This window comes from Theropithecus gelada, chromosome 5 (assembly GCF_003255815.1).
Source record: "Theropithecus gelada isolate Dixy chromosome 5, Tgel_1.0, whole genome shotgun sequence".
Lineage (NCBI taxonomy): Eukaryota > Metazoa > Chordata > Mammalia > Primates > Cercopithecidae > Theropithecus > Theropithecus gelada.
In genome coordinates, this window is record NC_037672.1 from 7465421 (window position 1) to 7487280 (window position 21860).

Sequence of the window (21860 nt, forward strand, 5' to 3'; positions counted from 1 at the left end):
GGGGGGGGAGTTGTGTAGAAAACATGACACATTCATCCCTGAAGGCCTCAGCAGGGATGATAATCCCTACTTTAGAAGAATCTCCATCTGCTCCCTCCAGCCAACCCCATGTTAGGCCCTGAGAGACGGGCCCCTGAAGCAATGCCAGTGAATCTAGTTTTCAAGGCTGTAAGGCTCCTGTTGGCATCAGCCGCAATGGATTGTGAAGTCCACTGAGCATTCTTGGTCTGAGCCCTAGGCTCGTGGTTCTTAAACTTTGTTGGGCATCCCATCCCCAGAATTCTGATCCAGAACACAGGAGCCCAGGCTTGCTGAAGCAGGACCAGGCCTGACCTCTGATTTTTACCAGGTCCCCCCAGGTAATTCTGGTAAGGCCAGAGTTAGAGAGTCATTGACTTGGTGCCTTGCTACTCAAAGTGTGGTCCACGGACCAGTAGCATCAGCCACCTGGGAGCTTTGCAGACTCTGGAGTTTGCAGAGTCTAGTCCCATCTCAGACTTACTAAGTCAGTTTGAGAAGATGTCTAGAAGATCTGTGTGCACATAAAGGAAATTTTGAGAAGCCTAACATAGCCGATAGATGAGTAAATGCTTAGTGGATTATCAAGTATTAGCTCTGCTTGCTAGAATTGAGTGTGCACTCTCATTTCATCCCCATGAACACCCTGCAAGGGAGGTGCCTTTTCCCCATTTTACAGAAAAGTACATTGAGGCTCAGAGAGGTGGGTGACTTCTGAAGCCACATGTTCATAGGTGAGGGAGCTGGGGTTGGAACTCCGGGACCTTATGCTCATCCTCACGGCGGCTCTGTCGTCCTCACACGGGGATATGAACAGCAATGACTTCCGATGTGAACACTTTAAATAACTTTGATTCAACTTACCACGGTAGGACATGGACCAGAAATTTTCACAGATGTTCATCCACCAGGATTGAAACAAGAGAAGGTTTCTAGCCAATACTAATGTCCAACTCAGCAAGAGCCAACCCCCACCCCCGCACCATTTCCCAGTGCCTCAAACTTTCCACTGAGAGTCCCTGTAAAGGATGCATAGCAGGCTTACCGTGTTCATCCAGCAGGATGTTATCTGGCTTGATGTCTCTGTAAAAGAAAACAAAGAAGCTGGCAATGTGGTTCCTGAGCCCACAGATGAGTACATCAACAAGCGCCACATCAGGACAAATGCTGGCAACACCCAGGCTGCTCACCTCTCCCTAACCTGAGGCCTCAGACAGGGAGCGTGACAGTAATTGGTAAGATAATGGGATGCCTGTGTTCTTATCGCCTCTTCTCTTTCCTGGAAGTGTAAGCAGATTGTTTGAATATTTTTTTCCTGAATATTCTTAATTTTTAGCCTCTCAGCTCCAGCTGTAATGGTAACAGCAGTGATTGCTCACTGAGCATGTGATCAGTGCCAGCAAGGGGAGGCACCTGCCCACCCTGAGGTAGCTGAGCCATCCCACCAGGGCTCCCTGCAGGTGTCATGGCATCCACTTGAGCTCAATGAGGGTTTGGAAGTTGTCGTGGTCAGAGATGGGCAAACTATGGCTCTTGGCCAAATCCAGCCCTGGGCCAGTTTTTGTATGGCCTGGGAGCTAAGAATCACTTTAACATCTTTAAAGCACTGTAAAAACAAAACAACATATACACACACACACCCCCATGCACACACAGAAGAACATGCAACAGAGATTAACGTGGTCGTCAAAGCCTCAAGTGTTGATTATCTGGCCCTTTATGGAGAAAGTTTCCTGACCTCTTTTAAGAGTAACATAGTGACACACATGGGGCAAAATCTGGGCTGAGGAGTTTCTGGAAAGTTCTGCTCTACATCACCATTAGAACAAAAGGCCTCTCAATTCCAAGTGAAACATTTTGAAGGCTGAGGCTTTGCTTTCTTTACGTCTACATGCCTGTACCTAGCACAGTGCCTGACACAGTGGTAGACACATGTGAAACACTACTAAGTATAAGGATGGAAGAATGAAAGTGAGAGAAGAACAACTTCAGCCCCAGCTTACTTATTATTGACGTGTACACACTTGGTGAAGCTCTGCATTAAAACCATAGATTTTACAAATGCATAAATTTTCACTCATTTATAACAAATGTCAAATCTACTGAGACTAATGATAGCTTTCTTCAAAATAAAGAGCAACTGCTCCTGAGTTTATCAAATATTAACTCTACCCGAAAACACACTGTGGTAATTGGTAGTAATGCAACGCAATGCCTATGGGTTTGGGGATGAAAGAAGCACTTAACCTATACATTTAAATTTTTATTTTCATTGTGACTTTTCAACCCATGAGTACTGAGGAACACTGAGTATGTGGGCCCCTGCTGCCGAGGTCACAAAGCCTCCACTGTGAACAAAGAGATTACTGCAGAGACACACATGGAGCCACATGGGAGGGATGAACTTGGTAACTTATAAAACTAAAACAAAAGGCAGAAGGCCTAGAGTCAAGTGCTTGTGAATGAAGTCAGCAAATGCTTGGTCCCTGCCCAGGGTGGCTCCCAGCAGGATTTCTCAACAAAAGATGAGAAAAGAGAAAAGAAAATACATGTCAAGAATGAAAACACAGCAGCAAATGCTCAAGCTTTATCTCTTAAGGTATCACCGGGACTGAGATGATTTAATGTGTGGTGTGGGGACCAGGGAGGATGTGGCTGTGGCCCAGGGAATGTGAGCTACAAAATGCCTACAAGGGCCACAGCCTAAAGATAGAGTTAGAGTCAGGACACAGGTGAGGCGAGGGTGGGATGACAGACCCAAGAAGATGTGATCTGGTGTACTGGGTTGAATGGTGTCCCTCCAAAATTCATGTCCACCCAGAACCTCAGAATGGGACCCTATATGGAAATGGAGTCTTTGCAGAGGCAATTACTTAAGGATCTCGAGATGAATTATCTTGGATTTAGGGAGGGCTCTAAAGACTCGTGTCTTTATAGGAGCAAAGTAGGTGGAGGGATTTGGATGCAGACACAGGAGAGAAGAAGGCCATGGGGAGATGAAAGCAGAGACTGGAGTGATGCAGCCATAAACCAGGAATGCCTGGAGTCACCCAGAGCTGGAACAGGCCAGGAGCGGGTTCCCTCCTGAACCTCCAGAATAAGCACAGCCATGACTCCACTTTGATTTTGGACTTCTGACCAGAATCATGAGAGAATAAATTTGTACTGTTTTAAGCCACTAATTTTGCAGTAATTTGCTGTGGCAGTCCCAGGAAGCTAACACAACTGGCACGGTGGAAGGAGAGCTGATAGAGGGGAGGGCAAACCTCAAAGGGCAGCTAGGGCCCCACTAACCACAGCATGGCCTTGGACAAGCCCAGTGCCTGGCCACGCCCCCACATCCACATTGCACCGGCTCACAGTGTCTCATATCCTGAGAACAGAATGGGGCACAGATGTGCCCAGCTTGGTCCCTAGACCCCACAGAGCCAAGGAAAGGGGCTGTTCTGTTTGGGACAGTTCAGTCCATGAGCTGGACAGTCTGGGTTCCAACTCCAGCCTCATTTTTGACTATCTGCATGATCCCTGCCTCTGCCTCAGTTTCCTTTGCTGTGTGGATTAAATACCTGATACATAACACACATTGCTTCTGTGCTGGCTCTTAGCACAGAGTTGAATCTCAAGCATTTACGGGGTGTCCCCTTTGTGGTCATGAAGGACATGTCGTGAACAAGACAGACCCAGCCGAATGGAGCTTGCATTCTAGGAGGAAACGCAGGCCAGAAGGCACAGGAATCAACGGCAGGATTGTAAACTGGGGCAGGTGAAGAAGGCAAATCAGAGTCTAGAAAAAAGACTAATAGAGAGACCCTAGTTTTGGTAGATGCTCAGGAAGACCTTTAAGAAGAGGTGACATTGGGTTGACAACTGAATGGCAAGAAAAGGTGAGCTGTGCACCACCTAATGAGCGAATTCTCATTTTGCAGATGAGGAAGTAGGAGGATGAGAACATAAATGATCTGTCCTGTGATGTGGTTCTAGCCATGGAAGCTGAAAAAGGTGACGGGTGTCACCCTGTTAATTCAGTTATGTCAGGGCAAAGTTGGTGGGATGGCAGTCCCGGGATTATATTACATTGTATGACTCTGTCTTGGCAGACTGGAGTGAGAGCTCAAGACATGAGCTGCCATGTGGGAGCCAGCCACATGGCGGGGAATGTAGGTGTCCCTGGGAGGAAGAGTGACCACTGGTCTATGTGTAGCAAGAGAACGGGACCTCAGTTCCGCAGCCACAAGAGCTGAATCTGCCAACAACCACAAGAGCCTGGGAGAGGACCCCACAGCGTGTTCCAGAAAGGAGTGCAGCCTGGGCATGTGGATTGTTGTTTTGTGAGACCCTATGCAGACAATCCAGTTAAGCCCACCTGGACTCCTGGGGCATGGAAATGGAGGGAAAATAAATGTGAGTTATTTTAAGCTGTTAAATTAGTGGTAATTAGCTGCACAGCAATAGAAAATTAATTCTCTAGCTATATGATCTTGGGCCACTTACTCTGAGCCTCATTTTCCTCATTTGGGAAATGGGAACACAGCAGCAGCCATCTCACTGTTGCTGAGTGTACAATGACATTTGTTCAGTGCTTCACACGTCCCAGTGCAGTGTGGAAGAAGTGCTGAAATAAGTCACAGTGATGGGACTGTCATTGCTCTTTCAAAAGCAGCTGGGGAGAACTCAGAGACAGACTGGCAGATTCTTGAGCCTTTAGCAAATTAGGTCTCTTTCAAAGGAGACTTGCTGGACAGACGCCTGCAAAGCTGCGTGGAGGAGACGGAGAATCTCAATCACTTGAGATTTAATAAGAATAGCATTTTATGGGGAAAGCATCTTAGCAGAGCCTTTAGTTTAGCCAGTTTCAGGACCGTTTCCTCCAGCTCTATTTTTCACATCGATCATATCTCAGCTCCAGCGCGTCATCCTGTTGAAAATGGGTTTGAATGTTCAGAAAGGGCATTAGGAGCATTGCGTGGATGGGAAGGAGGTGACGATGTTTTCTGAGGACAGGCCCATAATTTCAGAGCTGGGCAAAATGACACTTTGATGGAAAGTATGCATGCAGAGCTATAAAACCCAGCGCTGCTCTTGAATTATTCCCCAGCCCTCAAATAAAACAAAGCATAAAATGTCAGCTGGGCTATTTTAAAAAACAGCATAGAAATGGCTCTGATCCACAGGTACCCATGCCCAGACTGCCAAGCAGGGCCACCAGGATGTTTCTGCATGTGTCTTTTGGCAGGGGGCTTCTCAATATTCTATGCTGGCAATCTTAAGCAGCAGTAAAGAGAAATACAAAAACCTGGAGGGGAAAGCTAAACTAAGTGAAGTAAAAATCTGTGGCTATTTTATCACTAGTGAAGGGAACATGCTATCCATATTCATGCGAGAGGGAAAGGGAGGTAGTAAAGGACAGAGAAGAGAGACTTGAGATCCAGTCCTGAGTCTGCCTCTTGCTGACCATGCAGACAGGAGCACACTGCCCTGGGTGAATGATAGGGTTTGGATCTGTGTCCCCACCCAAATCTCATGTCAAATTGTAATCCCCAGTGTTGGAGGTGGGCCCTGGTGGGAGGTGACTGGATCATGGGGGTGGTTTCTCCTGAATGGTTTCGCACCATCCCCTTGGTGCTATTGTCATGACAGTGAGTTGTGGCTGTTTAACAGTGTGTAGCACCTCCCCCAATGTCTCTCTTGTTCCTGCTCCCATCATGTAAGATGTGCCTGCTTCCACTTTGCCTTCTGCCATGATCGTAAGTTTCCTGAGGCCTCCCCAGAATCCAAGCAGATGCTGCCATGCTTCCTGTACTGTCTTCAGAACCATAAGTCAATGAAACCTCTTTTCTTTATAAACAACCCAGTCTCCAGTATTTATAACAATGTGAGAATGGACTAAGACAATGAACATTAGCTTCCTCACCTATAAGTTGGGTACTAATGCCCTCTCTACGGCTACAGTGAGGATTGGATGAGATGGTTCTTACGACAGCAACCAGCACAGGGCCAGGCACATGGAAAGGCACAATTGTTAATAATAACAGAGTCGGGCAAAGACATTTCAGTAGGAGGCTGAGCCAACAGAACAGGCACTGGGGAAGGATGACCAAAGGCATTTATTGGGGGTTGGGGAGGAATGGGAGGGCTTCACCTTGGCTGTTGACCTCTGCCTTAGCCAGCTTGAATGGGACTTTGCACCCATCCATCAGCAAGCTGATGTGGGATAGGATGCTAAGGAACTTGGTTCTCAAGTTTTAGAATCTCTCACTGTATTGGCATGGATCATTCTCCCAGAAACTGAGTGACAATTAAGAAATGACAACACATCAGCTCTACTCATTAAATATCACTTCTTTCACCCTTCTGTCTCCTGCTTCTTGTGGAGGTGGGGGCCATGTACAAACAGCAGCCCCCAACACGATGCTTCAGTGTTAACAGCAGTACTGACAGTATTAACAGCTAAACTTTATTGAGTGTTGGTCGTATGTCAGGGACAATCTGAAGTGTGTTATGTGGATTTAGCCACGTGCAGTGTAGATACTTGTTACCACGTGCTGGGGAGGCACTCCATATGTCACCATCTTGACACGACTCTTAGAGACAGGTATTGCTACTCCTATTTTACTGATAAAGAGAGAACTATTTCAGAGGGTCAGTGATGTGTCTGGTTCCTCCTTGTGATTTATCAAAGGTCAAACACTGGTAGAGATAAGACCTACTCTCACGTTGGTCTCTAGATCAATGTTCTCTCTCTGTGGGTGGGGAAATGAAAAAAAATAAATGAGCGTTCCCAGAATTCTAAAGTAGGCAGTAATAATCTGAGGAACATGCTTATAATAAAGATCTGATTTGATTTTTAAATTAATTTTATTATTTTTTGAGATGGAGTCTTGCTTTGTCACCCAGGCTGGAGTGCAGTGGCGTGATCTTGGCTCACTGCAACCTCTGCTTTCTGAATTCCAGTGATTCTCGTGCCTCAGCTTCCCAAGTAGCTGGGATTACAGGCATGTGCCACCACATCTGATTAATTTTTGTATTTTTAATAGAGACAGGGTATCACCATGCTGGCCAAGCTGGTCTCAAACTCCTGACTTCAAGTGATCCACCCGCCTTGGCCTTCCAAAGTGCTGGGATTACAGGCGTGAGCCACCGTGCTTGTTCTGATTTGATTTTTAAAAATTATGTTATTCACATTTCAGGAAACTTTTCATTTATTACATGATCCACATGCAAGGTTGCATTTCTTTTTTAACATGACTCAAATGTCCTTACAAAGCACAAATCTCATCCTGTCCCTTCTTTACATAAATCCTCCAAATGGCCGTGGTGCCTATGGTGCTGGGGCCAGACTCCAGATTTGATGTTTCAATATAATCTCAGAGATGAAAAGTGAACACTGAGATGTACTTGTCAGCTTTAAAATCTGACAACTAAGGTCATTAATGATAACTGCCAAGTGCTGCCATCGTATGTGCATGAGAGGGGAGGCAGAGGGAGCCATTCTAGCTCAGAAGAGTCACAAAGACACAATTTTAGATGGAAGCACAGTTGTCACGTGTCCCGGGCCCATTCGTGGTCACGTGTTTAGAAAGCACTGATCCAATGGCCAGACTCCAAAGGCCTTCAGGCATTTCCTTATCTGGCCACTAGGCTTGGCCCTCTGCGCCCTGTGGCCCAGCCAGTCCAGACCACCTTGAGTGTTCCGGGTGCCTCAGTCTTTCCCTGGCCTTATCTCTGGATGGCACATCCTCTTCCCTACTGAACTCTGACCCAGGTTTTAGGACACAGCTCAGCTCCAATCTCCTCCTGGGATACTGTCGAGGGTTGAAGAATGTCTCTGCAAAATTCATGTCACCCAGCTACCTGATAATGTGATCTTATTTAGAAATAGTGTCTTTGCAAGAAAGTGTGTGTCTATATGTGCCAGCAAATAGTGTCTTTGCCAGAAAACTATTACTTTGCTAGTAAGGTAGTTCTGTCTTGCATATAAGTTAAGAGGAAGTTGTCCTGGATTAGGCTGAACCCTAAATCCAGGGACTGGTGCCCTTATAAGAAGAGAGAAAAGAGACACAGGTAGACACAGAAGAGAAGGCCACATAGAGGAGAGACACAGAGGAGAAGGACAGAGGTAGCATGTGGAGTGATGCATCTAACAGCCCATGGCATAGCACGGATTGCCCAAGACCACTGGAAACTGGGAGAGAGGCGGGGGACTTCTCTCTGAGCCTCCAGGAGAACCAACTGTACCCACACCTTGATTTTGGACTTCTGGCCTCCCCTCCTGAACTGCAAACAAATACACTTCTGTTGATTAAAGCCACCCAGTCTGTGCTACTTAAAGACCTCCTCTGGCCCCCTGCACCTCACTGCTTTCCTATGTCCTGGTACTGATGGTACAGCTTGACGTTGTCCATTTACTCCCTGCTGTCAAGAGACCAGGTACACACAGAGGAGAAGGCCACGTGAAGACAGACGCAGAGGGACCAGGGGAGCACCAGCCCTCTGAGTGGGGCCAGGCCACTATTCAGAAAAGGGTTACTGAAAATATGAAAAAATGAAAGACCTTACATAAGGGCTGAACATGGCCTCCTCCAACTTTGAAGCTTGTGAAGCTCCCAGGGTCCTCAACCCTCTGGGACCTTGACTTCACCTTGACAAATGGGGCAGGAAGCACCAATGTGAAAGGGGAAATTTTGCAGCTCCTGTAGATGCAGCCTCTGCCCAAACTGCCCATTGCAATTGGGATGGCTGTGGCCAGCTGAGCTGAGCCCCACTGAGTGTGTCTTCTCTGCCAATGACTGTCCCAGGCACTTGGCATGTGCTCCTCGTGTAATCCTCACAACTACCCATATCGGGGACTCACCACTGCAGTAACAATCACTACAAATGGAGTGACTCCAAACAACTCACATTCATTCTCTCACAGTTCTGGAGGGTGGAAGTTTAAAGTGAATCTCAGGGGCTAAGTCAACAGAGGAGCTCTATTCTTTGCCTTCTTAGGTTCTGGAGGCTGCCCAGGTTCCCTGACTGCTAGCACCTCCTTGAGGCACTCCCACCTCTGCTCCTGCAGCTGTATCTCCTACTGCTTTTCTGACTCTACCACCTGCTTGTTGGCAAGAGCCTTGTGACTCCACTGGGCCCACCTGGATAATCCAGGAGAATCTTCCTACATGGTGATCCTCACCTAAATCACACCTGCAAAGTTCCTTTTGCCCTGTAAGGTGACACAGGCACAGGTTATGAGGATTAGGATGTGGCATCTTTGGGGGGACATTTTCAGTCTACTGCACAGCCCTTCCAGGCAGTGTGATGGATTGCTGTTCCACCAAATTTCTATGTGGAGGTCCCTATTCCCAGTGTTTCTGAATGCAACCATATCTGGAGACAGGGTCTTTCAAGAGGTGATTAAGGTAAAGTGAGGACATTAGAGTGGACTCAAATCCAATCTGACTGGTGTCTTTGCAAGAAGAGGACAGTAGTATTCATGGAGAGACATTAGGGGCCTGTGTGCAGAGGAACAGCCTTGTGAAGAGCAGCAAGAAGGCGGCCATCTGCAACCCAAGGAGTGAGGCCTCAGAGGAAACCGACCCTGCTGGCACCCTTATCCTGGACTTCCAGCTTCCAAAACTGTGAGAAGATTAATTTCTGTTGTTTAAGCTGCCCAGCTTGTGGTATTTTGTATGGCAGCTTTAGCAGACAATCACAGGTAGGCAGTTTTGTTACCCCTATTTTACTGTACAATGAAACCAAGGTGAGAGGAGTCGTTACAGAGTCCGTGTGTGGGACAGCCCGGATACACCAGTTAGAGATCCATGATTTAATTTGAAGGCATGGAAGCAATTTTTTAAATGTACACACAGCCTAATAATGTAGTTCTGTCTTATATCTATTGTAAAACCCCATGCTGCTACTCAAATCATTTTATTCTTGCTTCGTCCTTTGGGAGAGAAAATGAATCCAGTCAAGTCATGCTTGGGGGTTGTTGATTTTTTTTTTTTAATCCTGCAAAGAACGAACATCAGCCTGGTTGACAATGATTAATTCAGTTCAAAAGCTGTGCCACTCCACGGGGGCCTGGATGTTAACTCGGCTACTAAGGCAATTGCATTCAGCTAATTATTCCCAAGTACATCTCATGGAGATTTCAAAGCTTTTGGGATTCACAAACATGTGCAAGGATGCACCAGGCTCAATTAATTCCTTCATGAATGGATGAGCCCTGTGACATACCTCCCTTGGCCCAATGAGGGAGTCATCTTCTTAAGAAGCTCGGACCTTCTCAGTCCACGTAGCCTGCACAGACCCGCCCATCTCAGTTTTCTTTCTTTCTACTTCCAACTAGAACACTAAATTGCAATGACAGATCTGTGAGTCAGTCTGCTACACCAGACCTGAGCTCCCCAAGGCTGGAGCCATGGTAGTAGCACACGGAAAACAACAGAAGGGTGTGGAGAGCTGGGGTCCTACGGTCCTGCAGTGACTGCAAGACACCCTGTGAGTATGGGTCATGTTTTGAAGCCCCTCACACACCAACATCAGTTCAAATCCTTACTCCAATACTGTGTGTGTCTCCATTTTTCTCATCTGTAAAATGGGAATAAAATGAAATAATGTATGTCAAGGACTTACTCAGTTCCTAGCATACAGAAGAGCCCAGTAAGTGACGATTAGTTCTCCCATCCCCTGCACCCATCCCTACTTAGCAGGGAGTTTAGAAGAAAAAGGAGATGGCAGAAAGAAACATGGAGGAGTTTACTCCAAAATGATGATGACCATGTGTCACATTTGTGCAGTTTTGCAGTTCACAAAGCCCCTTCCCATACTGTGATTTATTTAATCCACCTGCCAGCCCTAGAGACCCAGCATTATCTTCTTTTTGATGGATGAGGAAACTGCAGCCTGGAGAGGTGAAGCGACTTCTCCATGGTCATAGTTAAAAAGTGGCAGAAGTGGTCGGGAGTGGTGGCTCATGCCCGTAATCCCAGCACTTTGGGAGGCTAAGGTGGGTGGGATCACCTGAGGTCAGGAGTTCGAGATCAGCCTGGCCAACATGGTGAAACCCCGTCTTTACCAAAAATACAAGTTAGCTGGTGTGGTGGCAGGTGCCTATAATCCCAGCTACTCGGGAGGCTGAAGCAGGAAAATCACTTGAAGCCGGGAGGCGGAGGTTGCAGTGAGCTGAGGTCGTGCCATTGCACTCCAGCCTGGGTAACAAGAGAAAACTCTGTCTCAAAACAAACAAAAACAAACAAAACAGTGGCAGAAGCATGATGTGAGCCCAGCTCCTCTGATGCCCATCTGGTGCTCTTCCATTTCCAGCCTCTGGGTGAGGCAGAGATGTTAGGGGCAGAGTCGCTTGACCGACCTGTGCATGCTTCAAATACACCAGGGTCCTGTGTCTGTGTGCATGGCTGGAGCGCCCTCCTCCAGCCCCCAATCTCTGCCTGGTCAACTCCTCTGTGCCCATCAGCTCTGTTCGGGTGTCACTCCCTCTGAGAAGCCCTCCTTCAAGCCCTGGGTGCACCAGGTTATAGTCTGTGTTTTCCCTGTACCTCACCATATGTCACTGGCCTGGCAGTGAGCACAGGGTATATGCGCTTGTGTGATTATTTGACTGATGCTTGTCCTTCCCAGGAGGTGCTGAGTTCCATCAAATGAGGGCCCATTCCTAGATTTGCAGCCCTGGCACAGCACCCAGCACCCAGCAGCTGTTCAACAGACACTGGTGGCATTATCCCGTCTGTAAATTTGTCATGAGGCACTGGGTGAATGTTGGCGAAAACTCCATAGCAGTTGAGTCCAGAGGTCCCCAGAGAGGCCCAGGCTTCCGTAGAAGGCCAATCAGCATCAGGTCCTGGCTTGGGGCTCAGGCGCTGGTCCAGGCTGGGGTCCCTGAGCACTTCCTGCTGACAGTTAATCATAGTTCATTGTGAGCCCCAGCTTTCCCAGGGGCCACCGCCCAGCTCTCGTCTGATGTCACTCACTTTCAGCAGTGTACATCTTGCCACGATCATGTGGTCTCTCATTTTCCTCCTGGATCTGGCCTTCCCGGCGGGCTCCACGTGGCTGGGCCTGGGACTCGTCGAGAGCTTCCTGTTTCTGTAAAGATGCTCAGGCCGTGGTCTCATGTTCCTCATCCAGCTTTCTGAGGGCAATGTGGGAAAGATCTCAAGTCCATATCAAGGCTGAATCTGACTCTATCCACATGACTTCTATTGGAATCGGAGAGTTGGACCCAATGGAGGGTCCAGCCACCACCAGAAACGACCTGGTCATTTTCCAGTTAAGGGGACTTATGTGTGGATGAGTTAAAACTTCCTTTGAGTTGTCTGGGAAATTAGTGCCAGAGCTGGGATTTGAAATTTACTTTCCTGACTCTTGTAAACTTCTTGACCGTGTGGATTTTATCTGAGTCATTGGGAAAGGTATTTTAGAGCCAAAAGGGATCTAAGAAATAATTGTGTTTCTCCCTCAGCCTCATTTGGAACCCAAAGCCTAGTTAATTTCTACTTCCTGATGACTCCGCACTGCAGGCACCCAGCTGAACATGGCTGGAGAAAAATACAAGCAGGGAAGTGAGTTTCCCTCTAAATCCCCAATCCCTAACAGTGTCTCTATGGGTCCTTCAAGCTGCCCCAACCCCGGGATATCCTCCTGGTCCATTCATTCTCCACTTTAGAGGGCATTCTCTTTCTTTTCAAACCGCCAGCACCTTTTACTCCCGAAGTCTTGGTGTCATCATTGACTGCACTGTCCACACCCCACATCCGCCTGAATAGCAAACCTTGCTGCTTCTACCTGCAGAGCACTTTCCCCTCCAGTATTCCTGCATCTTCCCTTTCCTCTCCAGCACATGCTCACCAGGGCAGAGCTGTGGGCCAAGAACTGTGGGTGGGGCCTGTGGGTGCTGTGGGTGGGGATATGGGTGTGGGTGAGGCCTGTGGGTGGAGCTGTGTGTGGGAACTCTGGGTAGGGGCTGTGGGTGGAGCTGTGGGTGGGATGCGGGTGTGGGTGGGGCCTGTGGGTGGAAGCTGTGGGTGGTGGCTCTGGGTAGGGGCTGCGAGTGGAGCCATGGGTGGGGGCTGTGGGTGGGGGCTATGGGTGGAGCTATGGGTGGGGCTGTAGGTGGGGCTGTGGGTAGAACTGCTTCATCACCTATCTTTTCAGGGTGAGTCCACTGCCTAGTGGTTTCAGAAATAAGGGTCCCTATTACCAGTGCAGCACCCCAGGCCAGTCACAGCCTCCACCTCTGTGGCGGCGCCTGGTACCTGCATTTCCCACAAGCCCCTGTGTAGTTCCAATGCCTCCTGGGGACTGAGAGCTCTGCTCCGCTGCTAGGGCAAGAAAGACCACCTGAGGTGGCTCACAATGGGATGCCACGAGTCCTGGGCTCGTTCAGGGGACCACTTTTTTGGAATTCTTAGTCTCCAACACCCAGCACGTAGGCATCGCTTCATTAAACCATGAGGCTCCAGTGGTCAGCTCGGATTCCTCTGGGAGCCGGTTGGGATGACTGTCATAGTTGTTGAATCCCACGGGTAGGTGGAGCAGGAGTCTGGCATGTTCAGTTTGACTCGTGTGATGGGGGAGGGCCGGAGCATCACCTCTTGAGGCACAGCATGAATATGCGTGTAGGAGTCAGACAAGCTGGTGCGGTGGGCACAGATCAGCGGAAAAATATGCACTCTCCAGCTCCGGACACACACACTCACCCACCCACAGCTGACTGCAGGGCCCAGGGTGGCCTCACAAAACCAGAGATTTCTTTTTCCTGATTTTACTAGAAATGTGAGCCCTGGTTTGAAAGCAGAGTCGACGTGGAGACCTTCCAGTGAATTAATATTTTAAGAATTGCTATTTTTAGGGCCCAGTCTCTCCGTGAGTATCCTCCAAGGGGACATACTGCCAAAGCGCATAAGAGTCAGAGAGCCCTGGCTGCCGACACTGGAAGGGACCCTAACTCTTTCTGAAGCAAGAGCCCCGGGTCCCTGACCTCTGTGAGCCTCAGTTTCTTCATCTGTAAAGTGAGCTAATTATGTCCATCTGTATCGGCTGTTGTGAGAATGAAAAGGAATGATGCATACAAAAGAATGAGTCCAGGCTTGGCATATGGTGAGAGCTTAATGAATACATCAAACATTTAAACATGTTCAATTTCCAAACAAGAAAACCTTGCTTGGGAGAAGAAAAATGCCAGACAGAGTCTTACAGAAAGCAGTAAAACTGAGACTGGGATACAAGCTGGGGTCTTTTTACTGAGAACTCTTGGGAATTTATCCCTTTAGGAAGACCACAGAGAGGGACCAGGGGACCATCTCATTCCTGCATTCCTGCCACCCAAGGGGCAGGAGGGCACCGATGAGAGGGAAGGAGCCAAGTGCCCGTGGAGGAATGCAGATGACTCCACAGCGACACTATGGCTATATCATCCGGCACCATTCACGGCACTTTACATGTATTATTTCATTTGATTCTCATAGCAGTTCTGTGTGGTATAGGATATGCTGACTCATTTTATTTATTTTACAGAGAAGGAGTCTTATGCTCAAGGAATTTGAGTGACTTTCCCAGGGTCACCAGAGGGATGGTTTATTTTATGAGTTAACTTGACAGGGCCACAGTACCCAGATATTCGTGCAAACATTCTTCTGCATGTTTCAGTGGGAGTATTTTTGGGTGGGATTAACATTTAAGTCAGTTGACTTTGAGTAAAGCACATTGCCCTCCATAATGCGGGCAGGCTCATCCAACCAGTCAGAGGCCTCAACAGAAAAGAAACTGGCCTCTCGCAAGCAAGGGGGAATCGTGCCAGCAGATGGCCTTTGGATTTGAACTGCAACATCAGCTCTTTCCTGAGTCTCCTGCTGGCTGGCCTGCCTGCAGAGTTTGAACTTATACCTCCATGATCGCATAAGCCAATTTCTTAAAATAAATCTCTCTCCCTCCCTCCTTTCCTCCCTCCTTCATATGCACACATCCTGTTGGTTCTGTTTCTCTGGAGAATCTTGACTACCACACCCAACTAGTAAGTGCTGGAAGAGCCAGGATTAAAAATCCAGACAGCTGCTCCCAGAACCCATGCCCATTACCATCTTTACGGGGCCCCAAGGACACAGGGTGGGAGCAAGGTGGGGGCAGACATGGCAGAGCCACTTTCCGAAAAAGAATTGTATTACAAATAATCCATGGGCCATTTCCTGAATCCACATCTCTGGGTAGGGAAGGCAAGAAGGAAACAGAGTTCCATATAGGATGGTGGCGGTGGCACAGGGACAAAGGTGGCCAGCCCCCAGCATGCGTTGACCACATTTTCCATGCCACACTGAACTGGCTACTGCACAGGCATAATCTCATTCACTCTAAAGCCCCTTGGGGCTGTGGGGATTGCCACTGTGCTAGTGCTGCAGATGAGAGGGCTGCTGCTGTCTTGCTTGGTGCTCGGCTGAAGACACCACGAGCAGACGCTCCCTCCAACAGTATCAGAGACCTGGGTTCTAAGCCTGGCTCTGCCTCTTGTTAACAATCTGACCTGGAGACTTAAATTCTCTAAGTCTGGCTTCCTCATCCATCAAACAGGGACAACAGTTCTTCCTTGAGGTGTCGACCTGGAGAATAATGAAGATAAAGGACCCAAGGTCACAGCCTAGTTCTTAACCAGGGAGTCTTGGGAAATCATCTATTTCCATTCATTCTAGCACGTATTCAGAGCTTACTGTGTGCCAGGCACTACTGTCTACTCAAAATACAGTGGACAAAACTCAGGCAAGTTCTTACTCACATGGAGGTTACATTCCAATAGGGAAAGACAAGGAATGGGAGAAAAACAAATGATCAGCATCGTCATTTACGCTGTGTAACTGCTCTGCAAATTGCTTCCCAGGGGGTGGGCCAGAGCGCTGGGAGGAGGGGCGGGCTGCTGGAGAGGATGACGATGACCTTGGCACCGACAACCATGATGAGCTGCGGGACCTTGTACGGGCGCCTTCCCTCCTCTGAGTCTCAATTTCTTTACCACACCATGAAGATCTGAGCTCTACCTTGTAGGCTGTTTTAAGGATTGCATGATTGTAGGTAACAGCAGGGTCAGCTACATAATGGGTAGAGTCCAGTGCAAAAAGAAAATGCAGGACCATTTGCTCAAAGCTTTAAGGATTTCAAGATGGCAAGAGATGGGCATTAAACCAAGCACGGACCCTTCTGCGTGTGGGGCCCTGTGTCACCAGCCACCCTGGTGAAGGCATCTGTGTGTCATGGGTGCTCAGTCCCGGCTGCTCCTGTGGGGTGGGACTTGGACTTCCTGCTTTGCACACCATCAGGGGCTTAGCGAGAAGTCGCTGGCTCAAGATCCCATTAGTGTGTTGCTTGGACAGGATTCTTGCCCAAGTTACTTTACAAAATATCTGTTCACAAAATTAGATATGGCAGCAGTAAAATTCCTGTACCTCTTCAGAGTAACGCTCTTCTAAGAAGGCTGACCTCTTGCATTCTCTTGGGTAGCGTTGGAAAGGCTCGGGAGGAGGGCTGGGAAGGAAGTGAGGGCCTGGATTAGACAGACCAGGGTGTGCGTGGCCATTGGGATGGGGTTGCTCTGACATAGCATGTTCAGTTCCATTTTCTTTTTTATCTGCTAAGTGAAGAGATAATGAAATAGCTCGCAGCCAGCTGCAGGATGGGTCTGGTTAGGAGCGGCTTCACCAGAATAATAAACATATTCAAATTGTCCCTGAGAAGCAAGCAGTGGGCTGGGCAGATGCTCTGCGCAGTGAGCATGGCCCTGTGATCCAGGCAGTGGCTTTCCTCAGGACCTGTCTCTGGCGGTGGTGGCTCCAGCTGCAACCCTGGGAGTCACAGTGCCATAGCCCGGAGCTGTTCTGAACTGTCCCCAGCTGGGCAGTCATCCCTAAGGTGATCCCAAAGCGAGGTGATCCCAAAGTTTTATCACGTGCAGCAGGAGGAGAACAGAATGCTGCCATATCAAAACACCACGGACCAGGGGTCTTGAACAACAGACTTTTCTTTCTCACCATTCTAGAGTCCAAAAGTCCATGATGAAGGTGTCCGCAGGGTTGGTTCCTTCTGAGGCCCTTCTCCTTGACTTGCAGGCGGCCATCTTCGCCTTGTTTCCTCCCACGGTCTTCCCTTTGTGCCTGTCTGTGTTCTAATGGCCTCTTGTTATAAGGACACCAGGCATATTGCATGTATTAGGGCCCGTCCTAATGACCTCACTTTAACTTAAGCACCTCTGTAAAGACCTGTTTCCAAATACAATCACATTCTGGGGTACTGGGGGTTAGGGCTTCAATGTATGAATTGGGGGGGTGTGTGGGCACAATCCATCTCATAGCACTCTCTCATAGGACTTTTATGTGGAGAGATGGGAACTCCATGGACCATAGGGTACCAGGGTCGGGGGGCCTCCTGCTCTGGACACCTCCTGAGGAATAGAGAGCCCAGGAGGAGCTGTGTTTCCTGAAATCAAGGAGCGGAGTGTGTAGTCAGCACAAAGACAAGGCTGTTGGAGAGTGTGGACCATGCGCTGGATACAAGGGGGCCCTGGTGAACGTTCTGGAAAGAAAGGGAACGTGGGGAAGGGCAGCCAGGGGTAGCACAAAGGCCGATGCCACAGGCTTTGGAGACGTGGGTTCCAGTCCAGCTCCGCCGACAATCTCATAAGGAATACAGTAGATGCCCAATCATTTGCTACTACCAACCTCAACATTACCACTGACCAGCAGGTAGGGAGGGGGCAGCCTGGTTCAGGGCTAAATTCTGGAATTTCTTTCCTTGGTGTTCCCTTCTCCCTGACCTTAGTGTTGACCCTGGAATCTCTTTCAGAGCTCACCATCAGCACAGCCAGGGCCTGACCTCTCTCCTGTCAGCCATCTCCTGGGGTCTCACAGAGGCAGGGTAGAATCGTCACCCCTTTTGCAGATGATGCCTTTAATGTTGCAAGGATGGCAGCAGTGTGCCAGGGTAACAAGCCCCAGTCAGCAGTGAAGCCTGGGGCTTCGGGATGGGGCTCCAAGAGACCTTCCCCATCACAAACTCATCTACCCAGCCAGCGTTTCTCAAAGAAGTTTCCACCAACCAGCAGCAGGGTGCTGACTAAAATGCAGAGTCCATTCTCCACGATGTGCTTATTTCACATCGCATATCTGTATCAAAACATCTCATGTACCCCATACATATATATACACACCTACTACATACCCATAAAAATTAGAAATGGGCTTCCAAACCAGCGGAGAAGACAAGGGGTATAACAAACACTATCAATACTATAGAATGCAAAAAAGGAGAAAACATAAAGATAAAGGGCATAGGAATTAGAAAATAAACAAGTCCAAATGTATCAGGAATCATGATAAATGTAAATGATTTAACTCACATAATAAAGGAAAAAAATAAAATAAAATGCAGAGTCCAGGGCTACGACCCAGGCACAGGGCTTTAGAATCTCTAGGAGCTTGGCTATTGGTCTGCCTTTTGTTTAAAGAAGGTTCCAAGTGATGGATCTGCAGCCTTAAGTGTGAAAACCATCACCATGGACTGTCATCTTCATCCCCTCTCATCAGTTCCCTCCTCCCCTCTAACGCCTGTCTTTCATAAAATGCCTGCTGTCACCAGTGGGCGCTACTGGACAGGACATGAATAAGCACTCAGGCAGATGAGGAGGCAGTTACTCCTTTTCCAGTTATTTTTAATTTTCCTAATTATGTCAGGAAGAATGTCTCAACTTGGTACTATTATGTCTTTAACATCTCAATAACATTTGCTAATTCCCATTACCCTTTTTAACACAGAGAGTAGAATCCAGCCTCAAATCCTTGGTGGGCACCCAGTCTAACCAGAATTTGGTACTACTATTTTGTTTTTATTTATTTTTTATGGTTGTATTAGTCCATTTTCACACTGCTATGAAGACATACCCGAGACTGGGTAATTTACAAAGAAAAGAGGTTTAACTGACTCACAGTTCCAAATGGCTGGGGAAGCCTCAGGAAACTGACAATCATGGCAGACAGGGAAGAGGCATGTCTTACATGGCGGCAGGCAAGAGAGAGTGAGCCAGAGCAAGGAAAACTGCCTTATAAAACATCAGACCTCATGAGAACTCACTCACTATCACCCCCATGATCCAATCACCTCTTACCTGGGCCCTCCCTTGACATGTGGGGATTATGGAGATTATGATTTAAGATGAGACTAGGGTGGGGACATACAGGAAAACCATATCACTGGATATCTTCTGTGGAAAGTAAGTGAGGTTGGTTTGCCATTGAGGATACTGACATAATGTCCTCCTTTAAAATAAGTGCATTAAGTGAAAGAAAAAGAATTGACAAAAAAAGTAAGAAGGCGCTTACAGGTGTTGTGATAAGACAGACATTGAGAAAGAGTTTCCTGAATCTGCAATTGGGAACCATTTCTCTAACCGTCTGCCAGCCTAGAACACAACGTGGGAAGCTAATCCCTTTGAAAGTAAGTTCTTAATATTTCATCCCTTTTGCTGTTATTTTTAATTTGAGACTCTTTGCTCTGCCTCAATTAAAAAGTGTGCATTTTTAAGGGAGAAATGTTAGCGTTGGGGCTGGGAATTTTTAAATTGGAGGATATTTCTAGATACATCACACCACACCATATAAAAGTCCAATGACCCCCTCTAGAATCAAGACTCCTTTGGCCATAGATAGAGCACTGCAGTCCTCAGGATGAAGTGCAGAGAGCCGCCAGGAATCTCTGGTGGCTATGGGGAGAGCTGGGGGCAGGAGTGTGGCACTCAGGCCCTTCTTGGTGGGGAGGGCTCAGAGGGGACTTCCTAGAGCTGGGAACTAATCAGAAATCGAAGCAGGGGCAGAGACTCTGGGCAGACTGCAGGGCACCATCAAACAGGAGAGCAGGTGGGTATGGCAGAGGTGGAGGCTGGGGCAGGCCGAGGGCAGAACATGGGGCCAGAGAGGGTGTGGGGAGAACTGACCCAGAGGCTAGGCTTTTTGAAGAGGAGCCACGGGAGAATTTCTAACATGGTGGTGACCTGTCTATTTGGCATTGGAAAGTGTGGGGTGGAGGCGTGGACACGAAGTCTGACCAATGACCTGAAAAGGGGCTTAATATCCTGGGGGTCCTCTGCTCCCTCCAGCCTCATTTTCATCATCCTGATGCTGACAAATCGCCTATTTGTGATAGTTCCCAGGGATCCATGTGCCCTTACGGAGGAGGAAAGAGGTAAATCTCACTAAGTGTTGGCCTTTCTAAGATGGGTAGGGTCCCTGGTCCCTGGGTCTTGCCAGTGCTCTGAGTGGATCCCTCTCTAACCTGCTGTCTGTCAGGTGGAAGCCTAGGCCACAAGGGGAGCAATAACGGGGGGGAGGTGGGGGAGGAGAGAGAGAGAGAGAGAGACGCAGAGAGAGAGACAGACACACACACACAGAGAGAGAGAGACAGACGCAGAGAGAGAGTGAGACGCAGAGAGAGAGACAGACACACACACAGAGAGAGAGAGAGACAGACGCAGAGAGAGAGAGAGAGAGAGACGCAGACAGAGAGACAGACACACACACACACAGAGAGACAGACGCAGAGAGAGAGACAGAGAGTGAGAGAGAGACTGAGAGAGAGAGAGTCCTGGCAGGCAGAGATTTTTGTATTTTTGCTCAATGCTATCTGAGCACCTGTCATACAGTAAATATTTATTTGGCGATGAATGAGTCCCCTAGCAAGACTGTAAAAGAATAAAGGAAGTATAAATCCACAGGGACAAAGGACGAACTCCTATAGCACGTGTTTAAAAAGCAAAAGCAGGTGGAGAATCCGGTCCGGCAGAGTGGAAGAACTATTTCTGGGCTCTGAGAGGGGATCCCAGCAAAGCAGAGCACCCCCACAGGACCTTGGAAAATCTCCAGACCTGGAAGGGGAGGGGACCACTGAAGATGGGGTGCACTGGGGGATGGATAGTGGGAACTCTGCGTCCAGAGTGTTGGACTCATAAATCTACTCTGCAGTCCTGTGGTGCTGGGCCATGCAGAGATGAGGGTGGAGGTGGGCATAGGCTGAAAATGGGTAGGGGAGTAAACCAAGGTCTGAACTGTGAGTAATGCTTCCAACCCCTACTTCCTTCCCTGCCCTCCTCATCATCCCACGGAGGAACCACCCTCCAGGCTCTTGCTGCTTGATTCTCCATTGTGGAGAACTCTCCAACCCGGACTGAGCAATCAACTTTTTACTGTCTCATTTTTGAATATTGAGGAACAGTCATCGGTGATCAGTAGACGTTTGAGGAAAGCCTTCAAAAAACAGAGGCCAAAACAAAGGGAGAAAAGGACCTCAGAGGAAACAGAAACAAAGGCAGCAAAGAGGAAGTTTCATAATAACTCGAATTAATATCCTCAAAGAGGTAGGAGAAGATATTGTGTTCATAAAACATAGAAGATGTGATGAAAAAGAAGTAATTTTAGGACAAGAAAGAGCTCTTGGCAATGAAGTATACGTGAACTGAAAAAAAAATTCCATAGAAATGTTTGGAAGATGAAGTCAAGAAAATTTCTCAGAAAGTAGGATAAAAAGTCCCAGAGATGGAAAAATAAGAGAAAAATGAGAAAGAAAAATAACAGATTTATCAACCAGTCCACTGTCCAAATAATAGGAGTTTGGGGCAGAGAGCACCATGGAAGCAGAGGGGTCTGTGTGTTCCTGGGTCAGTGTGGGGGTTCTAGGAGCAGGCTGTGCACAGACATGGTGGGGAATAGCAGAAGGGCATGGCTGTGAAATTGCAAGTGAGCTGGAAGGACTGAGGGGTGGAACCAGCAGAGACAGTAGGGGAGAAGGCTGGGCAGCAGTGGGGGCGGCGAGATCAC

At 48.2% G+C, this 21860-nt stretch overlaps 1 protein-coding gene across 3 annotated transcripts in view; it reads right to left on the reverse strand.

The window, feature by feature from the left end:
• Nucleotides 1–21860, reverse strand: part of STK32B (serine/threonine kinase 32B) — a 440152-nt gene that overhangs the window by 104825 nt on the left and 313467 nt on the right. For all 3 annotated transcript variants that reach the window (XM_025385064.1, XM_025385063.1, XM_025385065.1), the window contains exon 5: nt 1064–1101. In XM_025385064.1, coding sequence (XP_025240849.1) covers nt 1064–1101 — 38 coding nt within the window. The remainder of the gene's footprint in view (nt 1–1063; nt 1102–21860) is intronic.